This window comes from Prionailurus bengalensis, chromosome B1 (genome assembly GCF_016509475.1).
Source record: "Prionailurus bengalensis isolate Pbe53 chromosome B1, Fcat_Pben_1.1_paternal_pri, whole genome shotgun sequence".
NCBI lineage: Eukaryota > Metazoa > Chordata > Mammalia > Carnivora > Felidae > Prionailurus > Prionailurus bengalensis.
The window spans coordinates 144333999-144357717 of record NC_057344.1 but is presented as its reverse complement, the minus strand read 5'-3'; the positions used below and the strand labels follow the sequence as shown (position 1 = coordinate 144357717).

General features: G+C 40.8%; 1 protein-coding gene and 1 pseudogene across 1 annotated transcript in view; one reads left to right on the top strand and one right to left on the bottom strand.

The window, feature by feature from the left end:
* Positions 1 to 3422: 3422 nt before the first annotated feature.
* LOC122469238 lies at positions 3423 to 22141 on the bottom strand (annotated as a pseudogene).
* The window catches only part of FAM47E (family with sequence similarity 47 member E), a 33047-nt gene continuing 31467 nt past the window's right edge, over positions 22140 to 23719 (top strand). The window contains exon 1 of the mRNA XM_043556403.1: positions 22140 to 22213. Coding sequence (XP_043412338.1) covers positions 22140 to 22213 — 74 coding nt within the window. The remainder of the gene's footprint in view (positions 22214 to 23719) is intronic.

Below are 23719 nucleotides of genomic sequence, written 5' to 3'. Positions count from 1 at the left end.
TCACGCCATGAATATTATATTACTCAGCCTTAAAAAAGAAAAATAAAATCCTGACATTTGACACAACATGGATGGACATAGAGGGTATTATGCTAAGTGAAATGTGCTAGTCACAGAAGGACAAATAACTACATGATACCACTTATATGCGGAGTCTAAAACTGTCAGACTCACAAGCAAAGAGTAGAATAGTGGTTACCGGGAGCTGTGGGCAGGGGACAACAGGGAGGTATTAGTCAAAGGCTATAAAGGTGCACTTATGCAAGATGAATAAGTACCAGAGATCTACCTGTAGCATAGTGTTTATAGGTAACAATACTGTAATGTGTATTTAAAATTTTGCTACAAGGGTAGATTTTGTTAAGTATTCTTATTTCAGGCGCGCACACACACATAAACAATAATAAAGAGGGTGGGAGGAAACTTCTGGAGAGTATGGATGTTTATGGCACGTAATGCTATAACATAGGTAATGGTGACTGTGGGTATATACTTATCTTCAAACTCATCAAGTGGTTTCCTCCTGTGGCCTTTCAGCTGGCTTCCCCATTCCCCAGTTCAGACCTGTGTCCTGCTTCATTTTCCTCCCTGCCATACCATTCACTCTCTTCCTCTAACCTCTTGCTACTCAAAGTAGGGTCCCAGAACAGGCAGCCCCAGAACCATCTGGAAGATGGTTAGACATAGAGAGGCTCAGGCCCTGCTCTGGACCAAATGAACCAGAATTTGCATTTGAACGAACCACCCATCATCCATGGGCATATTAAAGTATGAGAAGCACAGCAGGCTAGACCGTAGTCCTTCAAGGTTGGGTCATGACTGTGCTTTTTTGTAGTCTCCCTTCAATGGATCTTCAAACTGGTATTTGCCCTCACCACCCCACCCCCAGCCCCACACGTTTGCACTTAAAGAACAGTGTTCCTGGCCTCCTCCACATGCCCAGGGTCTCTCTGGACCACTGATGATGGGCATGTCCTGAAACATTCAGGCTTGATCCTTGGATGACTGGCCCCACCCCCAGGGGTGTATAACTCAGTCATGCCCTGTCTTTCCAGGTTCTGATGATGTTGGGGGGATGTAATTAAAAGTGAAATCTTCTGCCAGCCAAGCTCTCTCCACAAAAGGGTAGAGACAGAAAACAGTTTTATTACTGACTAATCATTAAGCCAGAATGCGACGTGCATCACAGACAGTCAACTAAAGAGGGGAAAAAATCTCAACCTTTTGTATCCCCGGGCGGATATAATGTATTCCACACATGTCCTCGAGATGAACAACAACTAGTCCTCAAGTCAGAGGACTTGACAGCACCATTTGTCATACACAGTACATCCTAAATTCACTTGGTAATTGAGTGGCCATCTGTGTTAGCAGTTGCCCTCATCCAAAGGAAAAATAAAACTTCTTGTATCTTTAGGACAGGAAGTAGTTTTACAGCCTGGAGCCGGGCATCTGCTCCTACCATCCCACAGAAACTGGGAGAGAGGAATGCTATCTTTTCACGATGATTACTTATCAAAGAGATGGCTGCCAGGCCCTTAAGAAAGACATTCCTGGGTTGTAAAGATGGCAAAAGACTTATTAGCTTTGAAAAAGACATATACGTTTCATATGTAATATAACATATTATAATATATTATAGAACACTTTCTATTCAGCTGCCTTCATCCAATGTGCTTTCGGTAAGCTCCAGGATAAGGTACAACTAGATTTGAGCTCTAATTCTGTGTGTGCTCTATGAGATCAAGCCATGGGCTTTACTTACTTCTATACCTGAGGAAGTATGTGTGCTGTGGTACAAAGCAGAGGCTCATAAATGCTGATGGGGGATTTTGCGAAAGCTTTCTATTGAGAAAGTTCACATTTGATGACATTTTGAGAGGCGACAGGAGTGGCGAGGGGGAGGGTGGGGAGAGACTGATCGATCGGGAGAAAGAAGTTCTATTTTCAAAACCTCAAATCTGTTCTAGCTCTCTATTTTAGCAACAACTATCACTTTAATAGTCTTAGTTTTCTGTGAACTGACCGTACCTCATATCTTCTCAGAGATCTACCTTCTCTCCCTGTGGTAAAAATTTCTGAAATGCTTATGAAAGGATGGATAAAATGTATGGGGGCCACTCCACCAAAACAGTCATTACCTGGGGCGCCTGGGTGGCTCAGTCAGTTAAGTCTGCTTGAGATTCTCTCTTCTCTATGCCCCTTCCATGCCTCTCTCTCAAAAAATAAATGGGAGAGAGAGAGAGAGAAAGAGAGAGAGAGAGATTACCTGACAATAGTTTAGGAACCTCTGAAATGGATTTTATTTTCTCAGGTATTGGCAACCTTGACTGAAGGTGGATAAGTTTGTGGTGTGAAAATGCACCAGACAATTAAAAAGATGAATTTATTCTGGCTATTGCAATGGGGAAAATGCTCACTCATGAAAGGAGAATGAGGAAAAAAAAAAAAAGGATCTGGGGTTTTGTCAAGGCAGGTAAACAGGAGTCCTGAGGGAGGGTCTTATCTCTGCTGGACAGGGGGTCCTTTGAGACTATGCAGGAAGGTCAGGAGATACCACAGATGTTTTCTGGGAGCATAGGGCTTAGATAAAGTTCAATATTGTCAGTGGACTGTGAAGCCCATTGGTGTTTGAATCCTGCTTCCCTTATTTAGTAGCTGTGTGATCTTAGGCAAATTATTTAACCCCTGTGTGTCTTATTTCTTCATCTATAAAATGGGAAAAATAGATAGTACTTACCTCATAGAGATATTTCAAGGATTAAACGAGATGAAGCATATAAAGCGTCTGCCACTATATGCGTTCCATAAATATCATTACCGTTCTGAAGTATTCTGCGGAGAACAGAAACTAGGTTTACAAGGAGGGACAAAACTTGCCAGTGCTCTCCTATCAAACTTCACAAAAGGCAAGAAGCCTCCCTCAGATAAGACAAGTTGTTTTTATGCCTCCTTAAAAAGCTGACACACAGAAATGCTTACCATGTACAAAATGAAATAACTCAGAATCTTTCTTTTAAAATGCCCAATTATAAGTTCAATTAAACAGTAGTTAAAATATTTATGTGTGTGTATGTGTAAGTAGTTTCCATTTATGTACAATGGATCATGGAATTTGTTTAAATGAATAGTTTTTAAATGATGCCCCGGCCTTATTTTATTTTAGGGAATGTTAATCTTTAAAATTGTCTTGTGGCTGATTTAAATAGTAAAGCTAACTTAAGATAAGTTTCATTTTAAGGGAATAGTTTTTATTTTTACTTACTTTTTATTTATTTAACTTTTAGCAACTCATTTAATAAACAGTTCACTTGTCAATATAAACTTTTAACACTTTCATGGGTTTGGCAGAAAGCAAATTCATGACCTTGAGGTAGTAGTAGGTCTCAAAGCGGTAACTTGAGGCTTGTCGGCAGTCACTCATAACTTCACTGTCATTGAGGGGATAATGGGACAATATGAACATATTCGATTCCTATAGTTCCTGAAATGTCCTGCATATTCTTTAACATTCAGCTGTACTAAACAGGTTTTTTTTTTTTTTTTAACGAGTATGTGAAGAAGTGATCACCGTGCCTCATTTTGGATGGCATTTTCTGCTTTATTTTCATTTCCAACACTGATGGGAGGGGGTGCTCTTCCTGAAAGAAACTGTTCCATTTGGGAATATAGTCTTCTACTGATGCCCAGTAAAGAGTCTCAAGAGAAACTACCCCTGGTGGGGGAATTGGGTGAATCTGGGTCTGTAGGGGCTTTTCTGCTGCTTCGACGTCCTTTAAGAGACTAAGGTTCCTTTTAAAAGCATTCTCAGGGGTGCCTGGGTGGCTCAGTCCGTTGAGCGACGGGCTCTTGATTTCAGCTCAGGTCATGATCTCACGGGTTTGTGAGTTTGAGCCCCGAGTAGGGCTTTGTGGTGACAGTGCTGAGCTTGCTTGGGATTCTCTCTCTCCCTCACTCTCTCTGCCCCTTCTCTGTGCGCTCTCTCTCTTAAAATAAATAAATAAATAAATAAATAAAAATAAATACATAAATAAATAAATGCAGTCTCGGCTGCTTGCATCTGAGATGTCTTTTCCTTGTTTTCTTCTACAGATTTATTCTCCATATTTTGAAGTAACATTCACCTTTGTGATACTATTTCTTTATGGCGAATTTCTTGACCAAACAAGGAAGTCACCTTTAGTCAAAGCTGCCTTATAAGCTTTCTGAATGAAGAGCCTGGACCAACACAGATAAAGATCAAGTGTAGAGCTTTGAAGGCTCTGAGCCTGAAGGCATATCATCTGGTTGGGTGCAAAAGCCAAAGGCTGACTGACTGACTGTCGCAGCTGCACTCAGACCTCTTCTGTAAAGGTGCCCACTCCTGTCAGGGAAATAGTTTTAAAAATACAGTTTCAAGCTCTTTATTCTTGATGAACTTCAGGTGGGCATTAGGAGGAGGGAAGCCTCTGTCATCCACCAGGGACAGTGGTACGCACTCTCCATGTCTTCCTTCCTTCACACTAACCCTGTGAGGTAGGAATTATAGCCCCATTTTATGTTTCAAAAAAAAAAAAAAAAAGTGGGGAAATCTCCAAGAGACTAAATAACTTGCCGGGGATCATGAAGCTAGTAACTGGGCATGACAGATATGGATTCTCAGTTAAGGGCACAGGAGAGATTGTCAACTAATTGAGAGAAAAGAAAATGGTTTTCATTTTCATATTACCAGCTCGTCACCATCTCCTGCTGTTTACAAAGCTGGCCCGGGAGTCTCCAGAAGCACAGATCACTAAAATTCATTGAGCACTTCTATTTAGAGCCTCCAGTTCAGAAATGCTCTGAATTATAGCCCTAATAATGACCGGGAGCTTAACTACATGTTATGCACTGTTCTAAGCACTTTTCATGTGACAACTTAATCTTCACAAAACCCAGTGAGGTAAGTGCTATTCTCATTTTTACAGATGAGGAGACTGAGGCACAGAGAGGTTAGATCACTTCCCTGAGGTTGGAGAGCTACTAAATAGTACAGCCAGAATTCAAATCTAGGCAGCCTGATACCAACACCCGTGCTGTTAACACTCTTCTATAAGCTCAGACACCAAAACCAAGTGGGTTTGAATTTTGTACATATATGAAGCAGTTTGGAGAGATTAAAGAACAGTTTAATTAACTGTCCCAAACCAATAGAAACCTGTCAGACTGGCTTGTCAGGTTTAAGTCACTTTAGAGTCATCACAAGAATTTTAAAGGGAAAATAATGAAGTCAAACAGACATTAAAGGAATAAGCACAATTACCTAGGTTCTTTCGTTTCTGTAGTAATTGAGATGTCTTATGGCCTTGCCCAAGTCTGGAACTTTTTCATATATTTATTTCAAGTCACGAGATGAACAACAATGATGTAAAAACAAGGTTATAAACTTCCATGGCCTGATAGGGTCCACATTTAAAGTAAAAGTTGGCGGGGCGCCTGGGTGGCTCAGTCGGTTAAGCGTCCGACTTCGGCTCAGGTCACGATCTCACGATCCGTGGGTTCGGGCCCCACGTCAGGCTCTGTGCTGACAGCTCAGAGCCTGGAGCCTGCTTCCGATTCTGTGTCTCCCTCTCTCTCTGCCCCTCCCCAGTTCACGCTTTGTCTCTCTCTGTCCCAAAAATAAATAAACGTTAAAATAAATAAATAAATAATAAATAAAGTAAAAGTTGGCTTGACTTGGTATGAACAACAGCAAAGGTATGTATGACTCAGTTAATCTTAGTCTTTTATTTTATTATTAGTTTTTGAAATTTTAATCTTTTTGATATCTGACTATCCCAGTCCTGTTCCATGTATTGTCAGTATCACAGAAAATAAAACTCAACCATTCTTTTTTTAAAAATGTATTTATTTTTTAATTTACATTCAAGTTATTTAGCATATACTGCAACAATGATTTCAGGAGTAGATTCCTTAATGCCTCTTACGTATTTAGCCCATCTCCCCTCCCACAACCCCTCTAACAACCCTCTGTTTGTTCTCCATATTTAAGAGTCTCTTCTGTTTTGTCCCCCTCCCTGTTTTTATATTATTTTTGTTTCCCTTCCCTTATGTTCTTCTGTTTTGTATCTTAAAGTCCTCATATGAGTGAAGCCATATGATATTTGTCTTTCTCTGACTAATTTGGCTTAGCATAATACCCTCTAGTTCCATATCCTTTTTAGTGGGGTCTTTATCTAGTTTTGGAATCAAGGTAATGCTGGCCTCGTAGAATCACTTTGGAAGTTTTCCTTCCATTTCTATTTTTTGGAACAGCTTCAAGAGAATAGGTGTTAACTCTTCTTTAAATGTTTGATAGAATTCCCCTGGAAAGCCATCTGGCCCTGGACTCTTGTGTTTTGGGAGATTTTTGATTACTAATTTGATGTCTTTACTGGTTATGGGTCTGTTCAAATTTTCTATTTCTTCCTGTTTCAGTTTTGGTAGTTTATATGTTTCTAGGAATATGTGCATTTATTCCAGATTGCCATTTTATTGGCATCTAATTGTGTGTAATATTCTCTTATTATTGTTTGTATTTCTGCTGTGTTGGTTGTGATCTCTCCTCTTTCATTCTTGATTTTATTTATTTGGGCCCTTTCTTTTTTCTTTTTCGATCAAACTGGCTAGGGGTTTTCAATCTTGTTAATTCTTTCAAAGAACCAGCTTCTGGTTTCATTGATCTGTTCTACTGTTTTGTTTGTTTGTTTGTTTTGTTTTGTTTTTTGTTTCAATAGCATTGATTTCTGCCCTAATCTTTATTATTTCCGGTCTTCTGCTGGTTTTGGGTTTTATTTGCTGTTCTTTGTCCAGCTCTTTAAGGTGTAAAGTTAGGTTGTGTATCTGAGACCTTTCTTCCTTCTTTAGGAAGTCCTGGATTGCTAAATACTTCCCTCTCATGACTCTCTTTGCTGTATCCCAGAGGTTTTGGGCTGTGGTTATCATTTTCATTGGCTTCCATATACTTTTTAATTCCTCTTTAACTTCTTGGTTAGCCCATTCATTCTTTAGTAGGATGGTCTTTAGTCTCCAACTATTTGTTATCTTTCCAAATTTTTTCTTGTGGTTGATTTCAAGTTTCATAGCATTGTGGTCTGAAAATATTCACAGTATGATCTTGATCTTTTTGTACTTGTTGAGGGCTGCTTTGTGTCCCAGTATGTGATCTATTCTGGAGAACATTCCATGTGCACTGGAGAAGAATGTGTATCCCGCTGCTTTAGGACGAAATGTTCTGAATATATCTGTTAAGTCCATCTGGTCCAGTGTGTCATTCAAAGCCATTGTTTCCTTGTTGATATTCTGTTTAGATGATCTCTCTATTACTGTAAGTGGGGTGTTGAAGTCCTCTACTATTATGGCATTATTATCAATGAATTTCTTTATGTTTGTGATTAATTGATTTAATATTTGGGTGCTCCACATTTGGAGCATAAATGTTCACAATTGTTAGGTCTTCTTGGTGGATAGACCCCTTAATTATGATATAATGCCCTTCTTCATCTCTTGTTACAGTCTTTATTTTAAAGTCTAGATTGTCTGGTATAAGTATGGCTACTCTGGTTTTCTTTTGTTGACCATTAGCATGATAGATGGTTCTCCATCCCCTTACTTTCAATCTGAGGGTCTCTTTTGGTCTAAAGCGGGTCTCTTGTAAACAGCATATAGATGTATCTTGTTTTCGTATCCATTCTGTTACCCTATGTCTTTTTATTGGAGCATTGAGTCCACTGACATTTAGAGTGAGTACTGAAAGATAGGAATTTATTGCCTTTATGTTGCCTATAGAGTTGGAGTTTCTGGTGGTGTTCTCTGGTCCTTTCTAGTCTTTCGTGCTTTTGGTCTTTTTTTTTTTCTTTGTCTTTTCTCCCCTCAGAGAGTCCCCCGTAAAATTTCTTGCAGGGCTGGTTTAGTGCTCACGAACTCCTTTAATTTTTGTTTGTCTGGAAAACTTTTTATCTCTTCTATTTTGAATGACAGCCTGGCTGGATAAAGAATTCTTGGCTGTGTATTTTTCCAATTCAGCACATTGAATATATCCTGCCACTCCTTTCTGGCCTGCCAAGTTTCTGTGGATAGGTCTGCTGCAAAGCTGACCTGTCTTCCCTTGTAGGTTAAGGACTTTTTTTCCCTTGCCGCTTTCATGATTCTTTCCTTGTCTGAGCATTTTGTGAATTTGACTATGATATGCCTTGTTTATGGTCAGTTTTTATTGAATCTAATGGGAGTTCTCTGTGCTTCCTGGAAAAAATCCAACCAGTCTAAGTACATACCCAGGAGTTTGGGCCCATGGATGAGTTTGCTGTGTGTCCTCCAAGTCCATACAGACTCAACGTGAATTCAACCACAATTTGTAGAGCTCCTTGAAAGGTACCACTCTAAGGAGCTAGGTAGGATGGTAAATGATTTCTTTCTCTCCAATAGCTCAGATTTAATGGTGAAGTCAACCACCTCAACTACTTTCAGTGAATAAAAAATTAATTGTGGAGCACCTGGGTGGCTCAGTTAAGCGTCTGACTTCAGCTCAGTTCATGATCTCATGGTTTGTGGGTTCGAGCCCTGCATCAGGCTCTGTGCTGACAGCTCGGAGCCTGGAGCCTGCTTCAGACTCTGTGTCTCCCCTCTCTCTCTGCAGCGCCCCCCTCACCCCGCTCATGTTCTGTCTCTCAAAAATAAATAAAAACATTAAAAAATTAAAAAAATTAATTGTAAATTGTAATAATAAATGCCACCGAGAGCATGAGAAAAGTCTTCTTTCCCCCCAGCTATTGAACTTGCATTGAACACTGGCCCAACTGAGTCATATCCCTAAGGAATGCCATGCACTGATTGACAGGAGCTGCGTTCTTGTCCAGATCTGAGCCAGTCACATGTGGAATAAGATTATAGTGGTTTATACTAGCCAGGGTCCCTCATTAGAGTTGAGTTCAGTCATTCTCCCAAAATGAGTGGGGAAGGGGTAGGATAATCACTGAAGAAGCATCTGTAATGTCCACTGAAAATGTTAAATGCTTGATGCTTAATAGAAGAAATATTATGAAGAGAGCTCTCTTGGAGGTGAAGGGGGAAGGAAAAATTCCATCTCTAGAAGGTGTGGAATTGGAGTCAGGATTTCAGAGACAGTAGTGGAGACCTGCTACTAAGAAATTTTTAGCCAAAGTGTACAACATGAACAACATTAAGAAAGAAAGAGTATGAGATGGAAGAGCAGAAAGTAGAAATATCATTGGAGGAGAAGGAGTGAGAAATAAGGGAAATATGCGAGCAGGTCAGATATGTGGGGTCTGAATGCCGGCCTGGGGAGTCTGAATGTATTCTGTGTCTAATGGCGTGCTGTAGAAGGTTTTAAGGAAGGTTATGGCATTATTAGGTCTGTGCTTCCCAAGGCTCTAAAGATTCTTCTGCATCAGGGTTGAGGCTGAATGTCTCCAAGTCACGTTGGGTTAGGCTAGTGTTTCCTGGCCTGGCTCGCCTTCAGGGACTAGGGACAGAATCTCCTTTACCTGCCCTCTTTTTTTTTTTTTTTTTTTTTTTAATTTTTTTTTCAACGTTTATTTATTTTTGGGACAGAGAGAGACAGAGCATGAACGGGGGAGGGGCAGAGAGAGAGAGGGAGACACAGAATCGGAAACAGGCTCCAGGCTCCGAGCCATCAGCCCAGAGCCCGACGCGGGGCTCGAACTCACGGACCGCGAGATCGTGACCTGGCTGAAGTCGGACGCTTAACCGACTGCGCCACCCAGGCGCCCCTTCCTGCCCTCTTTTGTCAGAGTTTGATCTAGCCCAGGGAATCTGTTCCTACCATTCTACATATATGAGTATGGTCTTTCCAAGACAGTCATACACTGCTCTGTGGACTGGCTGAGGGATCCTGCCAGGGCCCTGGCGCATTTGACCCCTCATCCCACACTTATCTTTAGGACAGCCACATGCAGAAGGCTGGGTTCCTAGCTCAGCTCTGATCACCAAGAATTCAGCAGGTAAAGGCAACTATGAGGTCAGCATGGAGTAGAGACAATTCAAATGAATTTATTGCACCTGTTGAGGGCCAGATTCCCAAGGAAGTCTAGGAGGGATGTGATTGGAAGGAGAAAAAGAGTGCTTACTCATGTCAGGTTCAAAGAAATAACATTATAATATAAAACACTATAAAATAAAACGATAATTTTGGTCGCAGATGTACCCTAGTGGTAATCAGAGCACATTAAGTATCTACTCAGCCAAATTTAATTTGTTCACTAGGACAAAAATTCTGTGAAATTCTTTATGGAGGCTACATTCTTATCTTGGTTCTCAGGGAAAGTCCCTCATCTGAATAGCTCCAGGACTGACAACACTCTGCTCACGTCAAAGGGAAAAAAAGGGCAACATCTTATTTCCTGGAGTAAACAGAACAAGAATAACTGAAATGGAGGCACATACTTATGAAAGTATGAGATTTCAAACTTGATAATAACATATATTTTCTATCCTTATAACTGAGTATCAAATGCAATCCACCTACAGATAAACCCAGGCAATGTTTTTGAGCCAATATTCCTTGAGTACTTCCTTTGTGCTAGGCACTTGGCTAAATACTGAATTTTTATCTTGTCCGGTATGGTAGCCACCAGCCCCACGTGGCTGAGAAGCATTGAACTGTGGCTAGTCCAAACTGAGATGTGCTTAAATTTCAAAGACTTAATGGGGCGCCTGGGTGGCGCAGTCGGTTAAGCGGCCGACTTCAGCCAGGTCACGATCTCGCGGTCCGGGAGTTCGAGCCCCGCGTCAGGCTCTGGGCTGATGGCTCAGGGCCTGGAGCCTGTTTCCGATTCTGTGTCTCCCTCTTTCTCTGCCCCTCCCCCGTTCATGCTCTGTCTCTCTCTGTCCCAAAAATAAATAAACGTTGAAAAAAAAAAATTTAAAAAAATTTCAAAGACTTAGTATGAAAAAAAGAACATAACATATCTCACTAATATTTTTATGTTGATTGTGTGTTAATAAAATAATATTTTGATTCATTGGGTTAAATAAGATATATTATTAAAATTAATTCTATCTGTTTCTTTTTAATTTTTAAATATGAGTATTGCAAAATTTTAAATTACATATATGGCTCACATTTGTGGCTTGCATTATATTTCTATTGGACAGCACAGTTTTAGATTATTTCTGTACTGCTCCCATATAACAACCTTATAACGTGGAATATTATAAGGTCTGTTTTCCTGAAGAAGAAACTGCTGAGGTGTAGAGACTTGCCCAGTGTTATTACATAGTGGGGCTATGATTCAAACCCAGGTTGGTCACCCAGCTTAGCCATTATATTATATTGACTCTTTAGCTTGGTTTCTTTGTCAACTTTTTGCCAAGTGACTCAGTGAAGAGCTCTGAGTCATGATGGGATTCCCCCACTAATTGGTGGCATGAGTTTGAGTGATTGTTTTAATCTCCTCATGTCATTAAGACATGAGCTTAATAAGTTTAGTGAGTCAGTAATGCATTATTGTTTTATTTGAATTGCTTCTTTGGCTTCACAAACTCGGTGTGGGGGAGGGGAGGGGAGTCAGTTCAACTTCCCAAATATTTGTTTAGCATCATTATGTATATATATGAAAAAGCCCAAGTAAACACCATCAAATATGTTAATTGCTGGGAGGGAGTTAATTATGTTTGGACCAGCACCAGAATTAATGAAAAAAACATACTTTAACATCTCCATTTGTAAAGAGAAGGGCAATGCTCACTTGAAGCTTATTGAACAACAGACACAATATGGTTTTTAACTGATGTTTATTATATCAGGGGCTCTACATAGGGTCATTTTTCAAGTATTCCTACAACCTTTTACAAAAGAATCTTCCAGAACTTGAATGCTTTTGAACCAAGGAAGTCATACCAACTCTAAAAACACAAGCAAGGGAAAGTAAAACCCAATGTCAAGGTTAAATATTTCTTTTTTATTATTGTCATATTTTAATTTAATTACACTGATGAGAATTCAAGTCCCCCCCAACACACTCCAGTGCTCCTTGTTTCTAATTTTTTTTAGGGCACGTATTGATCATAATCTGAGCCCCACTTGAAAAAGCAGCCCAGCCTTTGAGGCTGTAGTTGACCCTTAAAAGCCACGGACCAGGATTTTTTGGGGACATTAATACGTCTAAATGCAACTGACAAGAAAATCAGGAGACCTAGAATCCTCTTCAAGCTAGGCTCACGTAAAATTGCCATGGAATTTCAACAACACCCCTGCTTTATGCAGTGCTTGTCACCAGCGCTGGCTCCTTCCTTCACCATCTTTCCCACGTTCTTGCTCTTATTACCACAAACTAACCTGGGGTTGGAGCAGTTACTGTTTCAGCATTTCACAATCTACAGTGTGTTCTTTGAAATTATGTCTCAGTGCCACCTAGTAACTATTTTTCCTGCAACGCTTTTTTTTTTTTTTTTCAACTTCAGGTATAGCACATTGGTTAATCTTACTCTTTAATTCAGGACATTCCATTATCAATTGGGTGTGCAAGGCCCGCTTGTATTCATTCATTCATTCATTCATTCATATGTTCCTTTTCTTCTCCATTCTCCACTCCTATTCCTCTGCCTTCTCCAGAAGCAACCATTCCTAAGTGTTGAAGTATACCCTTCTCTCTGTAGGAGTGCTTGTAAAATATTTTTGTTTTGTATGCATGCATTTTAATTTATATAAATCATACTGTAGTAAAAAAAAAAACAAAACTTCCCTCTCTTTCTTAACCCAGCATGGTATTTTAAAAAGTCTAACCATGTTCCTGAGTATATATCTAGACTGTTGCTTTAATCGATGCCTAGCTCTTCATCCATTTTATGGATCTGCATCACACAAATGGACACACACATCACCCTCAATTCACCAATACCACTGATAATGCTGCGACAAATATCCTCATACATATCTCCCCTTATGGGTGAGAATTCCTCTGGATTTCTACACCCTGCCAGGGAAATGCTAGGTCATAAGTAACATATGTGTCTGTTAAGGCCCAACCAGGAAAACAGTAGCCACACTAAGCATGTTAAAACTGAGAGATCTTAATGCAAGAACAGATTACAGAGGTGATGGAAGAACTGAGAGCCAAGCAGAGGATATGAGGATAAGAGATTAGTAGCAGGAAAGCCCCTCCCACATCCAAACCACAGGAATTACTCATAACAGGAACCCGAGTCTGATGGAAGTAGGAATTGTACCAGGGCTGCCTGATGGGAGCTGAAAGTGAAGGGAAAAATACAGATACTCCCTAGGAGACAGAGGAGAGGGAAATTACCCTGACTTTTCCCTCCCTGCCTCCCACCCTAACCCCGATCAGTGCTTTCTGCTAGTTGAACCCACCCCCAACTGTAGCCTGTAGGTGTCGGGACAGAATAGGGATAGGTGGGAACAAATCACGGGGCAGACGGTGATAAATACACAGTTTACTTGATTTGGCTAAGTCCTTTTAGATTGCTGTCCATAGTTAATGCACTGTCTCCACTCTTACCCGCAGCCTATCTCCACATCTCATCTACTCCTTCATAGCCTATGGCCCACCATTCTCCAAAAGTAACAGCTGAGATCTCTTCCATCTTCCTTTGAATGTGTCTAACGTACTAGTCCTCATATCTATCAGCCTGCTGGATCTCAGGGACCCGTCCATCCATTGGGCCATAACCTCCTGAGGGCAGCCACCTCAGCAGTATTATTTGTAAGCCCTTACCTGGCATTGTCCTCATGCTACTGACCAAGTGATGTTCTTGTTGATTACTGGCGTCACGCCTTACCCCTTATTGTTATTATTCTGGCTTGCAGACAACACGGATGGCAGTTTTCAAAAAGCCACCTGTGACATTGTAGAGGGATGTCTGTTGGGAGATCCTGTGGGTGAGGGAGAGAGATGATATTCAGCCAGCAAGCACAGTTTAAGACCACAATTATTGTCGAAACACTGGGTTTTTTGGTAAATAGCCTCTGCTTTGAACAATCCTGAGTGGCCATGGTACTCTGACTGCCCTAACCACTTCCTTGAAACTGTCCCTCCCACCAAGATCAGTAACTAAAGGGGTATGCCTGGCATGGCCAGGGGGCCCCAGAACCCTGTTGTTGCAATCTGGCTGGCCGTTTTCCTGATTTGGTTATTGCCTTACTGGTTGTTGAATATTTTAAATATCCCTCCCCTGGAGGAGTGTCACAAAAGAAGTATAGAGGAAAGTCTGCAGACCTTTGGACATCCTAGGACTCCCTGGACCCTCATTTCTATATATGATGATGGGGGAGAGAATTCTGCAGGATTATTTTCCTGATGGAAAATGCTCCATGTTTCTTGCTTTTCTCTTAGTGGATAGCAGTTACCCTCTTATCTATTGGGGATATGTTCCAAGACCCTCAGTGGATGCCTGAAACCATGAATAGTACCAAAACCTACACATGCTATGTTTTTTTCCTATATGTACACACGTATGATAAAGTTTAATTTATAAATTAGTCACAGCAAGAGACTAACAATATAACTAATAATAAAATAGAACAATTATAATAATATACTGTAAGAAAAGTAATGTGAATGTGATCTCTCTCTTTCGGAATATCTTACTGTACTGTCCTCACCCTTGGGGTAATGTGAGATGATAAAGTGCCTATGTGATGAGAGGAAGTGAGATGAATGACATAGGCATTGGGACGTAGAATTAGTCTACTACCGACCTTCTGGATTTGTCAGAAGGAGGAAACTCTGCTTCCAGACTGTGGCTGACCATGGGTAACTGAAACTGCAGAAAATGAAACTGGATTAGGGGGAGACTATTGCATAATGCACACCGCAAAGTGCACATCCTGAAGTACACAGCTCATGGAAGTTTTACTTATGTGATCCGTGTGTCCACCCCCAGATGAAGGTATAGAACATTTCCTGCCTCCCAGCTGGCTTCCTCAGGCCTTCTTTCCATCAATTATCCCCATGTAACCACATTCTGACATCCATCACTAGAAATTACTTTTGCCCGTGTCAAAGCTTTGCCCAAGTGAAAGCACAGAGTATATATGCTTGGGAGTCTGGCTTCTTTTGCTCAACATGAAAAATATCCTTCTTTGGGGAGGGGGGTTTATATAAGTGGCCATTTTTCTAATTTGTTGTTGGATTCTTAGCTCATTAATTTTCCAGTTAACATACAGTGTAATATTTTTTTTAAATTCCAGTTAACATACAGTGTAATATTAGTTTTAGGTGTACAATATAGTGAGTCAACACCTCCTTACAACACCTCGTGCTCATCACAAGTATCAACCTTTCTTTTTTTGTTGTTGCATTTTTTAACTTTTAAAAGCTGTAGCAGAAAACATATAAAATTTGCGACTGTAACCATTTTTAAGTGTAAAATTCAGGGGAGTTGATTACATTCACAATGTTCTACCACCATTACCACTAACTAGCTCCAAAATTTTCATCCTCTCAAGCAGAAGGGCACCCATTAGGGAATAACTGTTCTTCTTTCCCCCAAGTCCCTAGCGATCTCCAACCTACATTGTGTCTCCATGAATTTGCCTATTCTAGATATTTCCTAAAGGTGGAGTCATACAAAATCTGTCCTTTTGTATTTGGCTTATTTTACTTACCATAATATTTTCAAGGTTCATCTATAGTGTAGCACGCATAGTATTTCACTCCTTTTATGGCTGAATAGCATTCCGTTACATGTATATATCACATTTTGTTTATCCATTTGTCTGTTGATGGACACTTGGTTTGTTTTCACCTTTTGGTTATAATGAATAATGCTGTTATGAATATTGGTGTACAAATATCTGGGTCCATGTTTTCAGTTCTTTTGAGTATATATGTAGGAGTGGAGTTGCTGGCTCATACAGTAAGTTTACGTTTAGCTTTTTGAGGACCACAAAACTGTTATCCACAGCGCTCTGCCTATTTTCTAATTGGGTTGTCTTTTTGTTGTTGAGTGGTACTAGGTCTTTTTTTAAAACACATATGCTGAATATCATACTCTTATCAGATATATGACTTGCAAATATTTTTCCCATCTTGTGGGTTGTCTTTTCACTGTCTTGATAGATAGTGCCCTTTGATGCACAATGGTTTGTAATTTTTACGAAGTCTGATTTATCTATTTTTTCTTTGTTGCCTCTGCTTTTGGTGTCCCATGTAAGAAACCATTGCTATATCCAAGGTTATGCAGATCTGCCCCTGTGTTTTCTGCTGAGAGATTTATAGTTTTCGCTCTTAAATTCAAGTCGTTAGTCCATTTTGGGGTTAATTTTTGTAGACTGTATAAGGTAAGAGTTTGACTTCATTCTTTTGCATGTGTCTTCCTCGTTTTCCCAGCACCATTTATTGAAGAGACTATACTTCTCTCTCTGAATGGTCTTGGCACACTTGTCCAAAATCGATTAACCATAGCTGTGAGGGCTTAGTTTGGGCTCTCGATTTTATTCCATTGGTCTATATAGACTGTTTTGAGTATTCTAGTTTTGTAGTAGAAAGTTTTGAAGAAAGTGAGTTCTCCAACTTTGTTCTTCTTTTTCAAGGTTGTTTTGTCTCTTAACCCAAGGTTGTTTGGGTCCCTTAACCCAAAATTCCATATGCATTTTAGGATGGGTTTTCCTATTACTGCAAAAAACACTATTGGGATTTTGATACGGATTGTATTGAATCAGTATCTTGCTTTGGGTTGTACTGTCATCTTAATATGAAGTCTTCAGATCCGTGAACATAATACATATTTCCATTTATTTAGGTCTTAACCTTCTTTTTTAGTTTAGTAATTTAAGGTGATTTCATCCAAAGTATCATTTTAGCAGCATCCCACAATTTTTTTATGTTTTTACATTTATTTTAATTTATATTTTCTTTCTTAACCTATGAATTTGTATTTTATTTCCAAATAAATGGTTTCAAGTATGATTTTATATTTATTATTTTTTAAGTGACATCAATTTATTATTTAAAAAATTTTTTATTTTAGAAAGAGGGAGAGCGCACCGATGAGCGGGGGGGAAAGGAGCAAAAGGAGAGGGAGAGAGAATCCCAAGTCCCAAGTGCGGCTTAGTCCCAGGACTCTGGGATCATGACCTGAGCTGAAATCAGGAGTCGGATGCTCAACTGACTGAACCACCCAAATGCCCGATTTTATTATTGATATTTAACTTAACTGCATTCTGATCAGGGATGTGGGTTAAATTACATTAATTCAGATATGTTAAAACTTGCTTTATGAATTTGCAAATATAATGTTCTATATATTTTGAGAAGAATGTGTTTTCTGTGATGTTGGATGCAAAGTTTTACATATATACATTAGACCAGGCTTTAAATTCTTTGTCTTCACTGCTTTTTTTGTCTGTTTGATTTGTTAATGAGAGCCGTATTAAAATCTTTTCATTAGGATAGAATTTTAATCAACGTCTCTTTGTAGGCCTATCAATTTTTCCTTTTATATTTTAACCAATGTCGTTAGTGCATACAAGTTCAGAATTGTATATCTCTATCTAGTATGTATGTATGTGTGTGAATTGAACCTTTTATCATTTTGCATAATTATACCTTTAAAAATGTTCGCATATCTCTAATGATATTTTTGTCTTTTTGTCAGTCTATTCTGTCTGATATTAATATAGTTGCATCGTTTCTTTTGGTTAATACCTGCCTGGTACATCTTTCTTTATATTACTTTAATCAATATATTTACCCTCTTCTCTATTAAATAAAATAATTTAGTATTTCAGATAATTCCTTTTTGTTTATCTCTGCCAACTGGACTTTATTATTATTTTATACACCCCCCCCCCTTTTAAAAGAATACCGACATATTTATAATTTCCTCTGCTTAACATTCTCACTTCTTTTTTAAAATTTTTTAATGTTTATTTTTATTGTGAGAGAGAGAGCGAGCAAGCAGGGGAGGGGCAGAAGACAGGGAGACACAGAATCCAAGGCAGGCTCCAGGCTCTGAGCTGTCAGCACAGAGCCTGATTCGGGGCTCAAACTCGCGAACTGCAAGATCATGACCTGAGCTGAAATCAGACACTTAACCGACTGAGCCATCCAGGCACCTCCCCCATCTCATTTCTAATATTCATTTTGGGAGTCATTTTATCTTAAAGGCAGCCTTTAGAATTTTCTTTAGTTATGGTCTGTTGATGATAAATTCTGACAGTTTTTGTTTGTCTGAAAATATATTTTTTTAATATTTTATTTTTAAGTAATCTCTACACCTAAAGTGGGGCTCGAACTCACAACCCTGAGATTAAGACTCACATCATCCACCAACTGAGCCAGCCAGGTATACCTCTTATTTATCTTATTTGGGGTCCACAGTTCTTCCTGAAATTGAAGATGTGTGTCTTTAAAAAATTCTGGAACATTCTCAGTCATTATCTGTTAAAATATTGGCTGTTTACCATCTTCTTATGGAAATCTAATGAGAAGCATGGTAGACCTTCTCACACTTTCCTCCATATATTCAACTTTCTTCTCTTCCATGTTTTCTATTTCTTTACCTCTTTGTGCTGTACTCTCAGCATTTACTTAGAGCTATCTCTCATTTATTCAGAGTTATCTCTCTTTCGCTGGACTAATCAGTTTAACCAGTCCATAGAGTTTTTAATTGAAAGGATTATAGTCTACATTTCTGTAAGTTCTATCTGGTTCTTTTTCAAATTTCTTTTAAAAATAGTTTCTTGTACTTTGCTCATATTTCTAACTCCCTCTGTTATTTCCAAAACACACTAAACATGCTTATTTTCGGTACCTAAACATATTTGTACATCACTAATCTTATTTACATAGATTCTGTATCTGAACATCCCAGTACATAAAGTTTCTGCAGATAAGATTCTGTTCTTTGTTTTTTTCTGCTGTTTCTTGGTCATTGTGCCTTGTCTCCTCGTGGATTTTATTTTTGTTGGTGAGCTCACGGACACTGTGAATTTATCCGTAGAAATGCTGTGAGAACTGGGCTGAGGGTAGAGTTGTCTAGAGTCCATGAAGTCCTGAAGGAATGACTGGTAATATTTTGTACAGATGCCAAAGGTTTCTGTTTTATAATTTCCAGGACCACTTTACGATTTCTCAGCTTAATGTTCTGTTGCTTTTGTTGTTCCAGTGCCTTTTTTTTTTTTTTTCTGGGAAGTACTATGAACCAAGTATTGCTGCGTATGTAATAGAATGCTACAGAGACAGTAATTAGTCCTTGCTGGGGGGAAGGATGCAGTAATAGTGTTTGGCAACCCTGTTATGGGTATTTGAGTAATCCTGTTTGGAAATAAAATGGTTCTACTGGCAACAAAGAGAGGAAAAACACCTAGAATCTCATTATCCTCACTCTTAAATAACATCTGCTCGTTAGATTACTATATGGAACACATTTTACTTTTGTGTTGTAAAAGAGAGACACAGAGAGAATGAATGAGAGATCCCGTGAGTAATGAGTATAATTAAGGTATAGAATGTGACGAAATAAAAAGGATGCTATTTGTCTACTACTAGATATGGGTCCAAGTTCCTACATGGAACAAATATCAACTTGTGAGGATGCAAAAGCCACGAAAAAGGTGGTTTCTGATTAGTTCATGCAACAAACACTAGCACCTAAGAATCAAGCTGACAAGGACCAAGTCTGTTTTATTCCCCATTGCATCCCTAGGGCCTACGATGTGCATACCAGACAATATTTGTTGAGTAAGTATCTACTATATGCCAGGCACAGTAGTAGGAGCATGACAGACATAATCCCTTACCCTCAGTCTTATGAAAAAATACTACCTCCTCAAAGTAATAGAAGCTTGAGTGTGCAATCAAACAAATGAACACGAAAGATACTATCAAAGATAATGAAAACAATCAGACTCTTTGTAACGATTGCATGTGTAGCTTTCTCCGTTAACTGACTCTTACAGCAACTCTGTGAAGCAGGCAGGGCAAACATTACTACCCCCAGTTCACAGCTGAGATAATACTACCGCTCAGCACTTACTGAGGGATTCTTAATTGCCAGCACTGCTAAGTGCTTTACATTCATCGTCTCATTGATCCATCAGTAACCCTTATCAGGAGATACTGTTATTTCCTCCATTTCAGACTAGAAAATCAATGGAGTCAAAAAGAAGTCTAAGTAATTGTGCCCAGGGGTGCGCAATGATTAGCTAGTTGGATCAGGATTCATCTCAGGTGGTGAGACTCCAGGGCTCACACTGCACAGAAAAGGGAGCTGGGCGGCAACAGCAAATGAAGGTGCTGGAACTAGTGTAATAGCACTCCAGCCAGGGTTAAGGGTTAACCTGCCTCAAGCTCATGCACTTCTTGCTTGCTGATTGAAGTCTCTGGATCTGTAGCGGAACTAACTTACTTTGAGATTGGCAGACCAACGGCCTTGAGAAGTGAAGGACGAAGCTTTCCCAGAAGATAGGGGCCTGATATTCGAAAACAGCTGCCACGATGCCAGCAAGTCTGTTCAGGGTCACGAGGGCATACAACTAACCGAGTGGGCACCTGCTTCTCCGGCACGTAATCCCCCTCCCTTTTCCCCAGGCCTTCCCCTTTCAAAACAAAACAAAACAAAACAAAACAAAACAAAACAAAACCAAACAAAACAAAACAGAAACCCCTCCAGATTCACCTGGATGGGGAAGATGGTCTTTGAGACTTTAGCCCCCCATCTGCCCACACTCCCCACACTGCTGGCTTCATGAATAAAGCAACCTTTCCTTCCTCCCACCACTTGTCTCTGAATGTGGACTTTCCAGCTTCAGGCAGCCATCCATGAGTTCGGACCTGGTTCTGTCCGGTAACACTAGTATCAAGCAGAGCAGCTTTGATTACTACCCAGATACTGAACAGATTTGCAAAGGTGAAGCTAATATATTCCCAGAGAGTTGAAGATGAGAAGACGCATCTTTAAATGACTACGAAAATTATCCCACGGTTAACAGAAACATGTTAAGTACAATTTAACATTTGGGGACAGGAGCATGTTCTGCTGCTATTTCCTCTGGAAGCAATGTTTAATATTTACTACTCAGAAGTAGTAAGAGAACTTAACAAAGCCAAACACACAGCCTCATGCTATCCACACTTACATGGGCAACTGCCTGCCAGGAGCCACAGGATGGTAACTTCACCAGCGCAAGTGGATCCAGGCAGAAGAATCAAATAACACAAGAGCTGGAAGGGATTCTGATAACCAGCTGGTGACTAGACAGGAGTACTCAGTCCTCAGTTTGTGAAGGCAGTGAAGCTCAGGGATTTGCAAAACCTCCAAGAAAACATTCCATGCTAAAAGGCTTTCCCACTGTCAGCAATCAGTCTATCGCCTTCCTTCCCTTTCCACTCTTTTCCTATTGCTATTGATGAGGGAAACAAAGGCAAGAGAAATGTAGCTTAAATTAAATCTCCTTACAGCTTGCAGCCCACTGATAGCCACCTGAAACAGGCAGGGTGTGACCTTCCTCAAGGAACTCCTGGCAGCCTTAGTGCCTAGTGTTTATGTTGTATTAAAGACTAACCTTATCTTAACAGCAGCTAGCCCTTCAAGGTCCTGAAAGCCCTGCTTCCAAAATTCCTTAGAAACTTAATTTATCTCTATCTCCCTCCCTCCACAAACTTGAAAAGTATATAATCAGTCACTCCCCACAATCCCAGTGCAGTTCTCTCTGCCCATGGGTCCTGTGCCCATGCTATAATAAAATCACCTTTTTGCACCAAAAACGTCTCAATTCTCTCCTAGCCCTTTGCTCACGGAGCCCACTTCAAATTTCATCACTATGTCTCCAGCTGCCTTCTTCCTTTCCTTCAACAAACCCTTTTTGAAAAATGGGCATGGCCCAGCCTACGGTAAATTTCAGTGGGAAGAAGATGCCTTGCCAACAGATTAAAACACTTTTAAACCAAAGACCTGATCCTTTTCTCTTGCCTCCCCCCTCCCCCCCCCCCACCACGGTCCACCGCCCCAGGCATTGGAGAATCGGGTGAGACGTGGGGGCTGGGCAGCGCGCTCCTGGGGGAAACCGGGGTGCGCCAGGGGGCGCCAGGGCCATCCGGCGCTAATCTGGCCAGCGCACAGCCAGGCGGTCTCCTAGCGACCCGAGTGGCTGGGAATACACACCACGAAGGCCCGGCTGTCGTCGCAGAGCCAGGGACACCATGGACGACCACAAGCGGCTGTGTGGGCCCGGGGCGCCAACCCGCGTGCCAGTGGGCAGGGACTGCGGGCCCTGGTAAGCGCGCCCCGCCCAGGCGAGGCGCACCCCGCGGGTGCCGCGAGGGGGCGCCTGCACCCCGTGCTTGCTGGGGGTAGGGGCGGCGGTGGCGGAGGGGGGGCGGGGCGGCAAATGGCCAAGGAGGGCTCTGCTGGGCGTGCTGCTCGTCTTTTCTCCACAAGGTCCTCGGCACCTAAATGATTATCATGTGAGATAATAAACGCTTGATGCTCCTGTCGCAAAGCACACTTTTTTTCTGTTTTGCTCCCAACCTCCCAGGGGATGTAGATTGACATGGCCATTCCGGATGGGAAACTGATGGCCACAGAGTGCTCTGCGGAGACTGGCTTAGCTTACCACCCACCCTTCTGCGGGTTAGCCAATTGGATCTGGAGCCTTTGGCCACCCGCCTTGTGACTGAGCCTCTGCTTGGGGGCGGGGTGGGGGAGGGAGTGCCTCACATACTGGGGCGGTCTGCTGCCATTTTGAATGGATGGTGTCACAGCCACAGGGCAGGAACCCAAGACTTTTTGACTTTGCGGATTCCTTGAGCTATTTATGAGAATGGAATTCGGCTCTCGGAGGCAGCCCGGTATGGTAGTTGATTCCAAAGTCTAGAATCAGAAAGGCTGGAGTCGAAGGTCAGTTCTCTTCTTGTTTGCCTAGCGACCTTAGACAAGTTACTTGCTGCTTCTGGGCTCAGTTTGCTTAACTGTAAAATGGGAACAACAAAATGAATCACCTTTCTGTGATCGTCGTGAGGATTAACTGCTATGTCACATGTAAGGCAGTTACTGACATAGAGCGTGTACCGTATGCATTTTAGCAATTATCAACCCTTTGGGAATCTTTTTTCCCACATTTTCAAAGTTTTTGTACTGAAATAATTAGATGCACAAGAAGTTGCCAAAATAGCACAGAGGTCCCATGCACCCCTCCCCCAGCTGCTTCCAGGGGTGCCATCTTACACAACTGTATTTCATTACCAAAGCAGGAAACGGGCATTGGCACAATACATTAGGCTATAGGCCTTACTTGGATTTCATCAGATTTTGCTTGCAGTTGTGTGTGTACTTCTATAAAATGTTGTCATATGTATTCACCGAGATACAAAAGTATTTCCTCACCACGAGGGAACTACTTCTTGCAACCCCTTTATCAGCACTCCTTTTCCCACCCCCAACCTTTAGCAACCACAATTGTTCTTCATTTCTGTAACTCTGTTCTTTTGAGGATGTTAGACAAGTAGAATAACACAGTATAACACCTTTTGAGACGGGCTTTTTTTCCGTCAGCATGAGGCTGCTAACAGGACGCTGTGTATCAGCGGTTTGTTCATTTTTATTGCCCGTATGGTTGTATGACTGTTTGTTTGTTTCACCTATTGAAGGACATTCAGGTGCTTCTAGCTTTTGGCTGTTGCTATCAACATTTGTGTTCAGGTTTTTGTACAGACATATGTTGTCATTTCTTTAGGATAAATGCCCAATACTCCTTTGCAATTTTTTTAATATTTTATTTTTG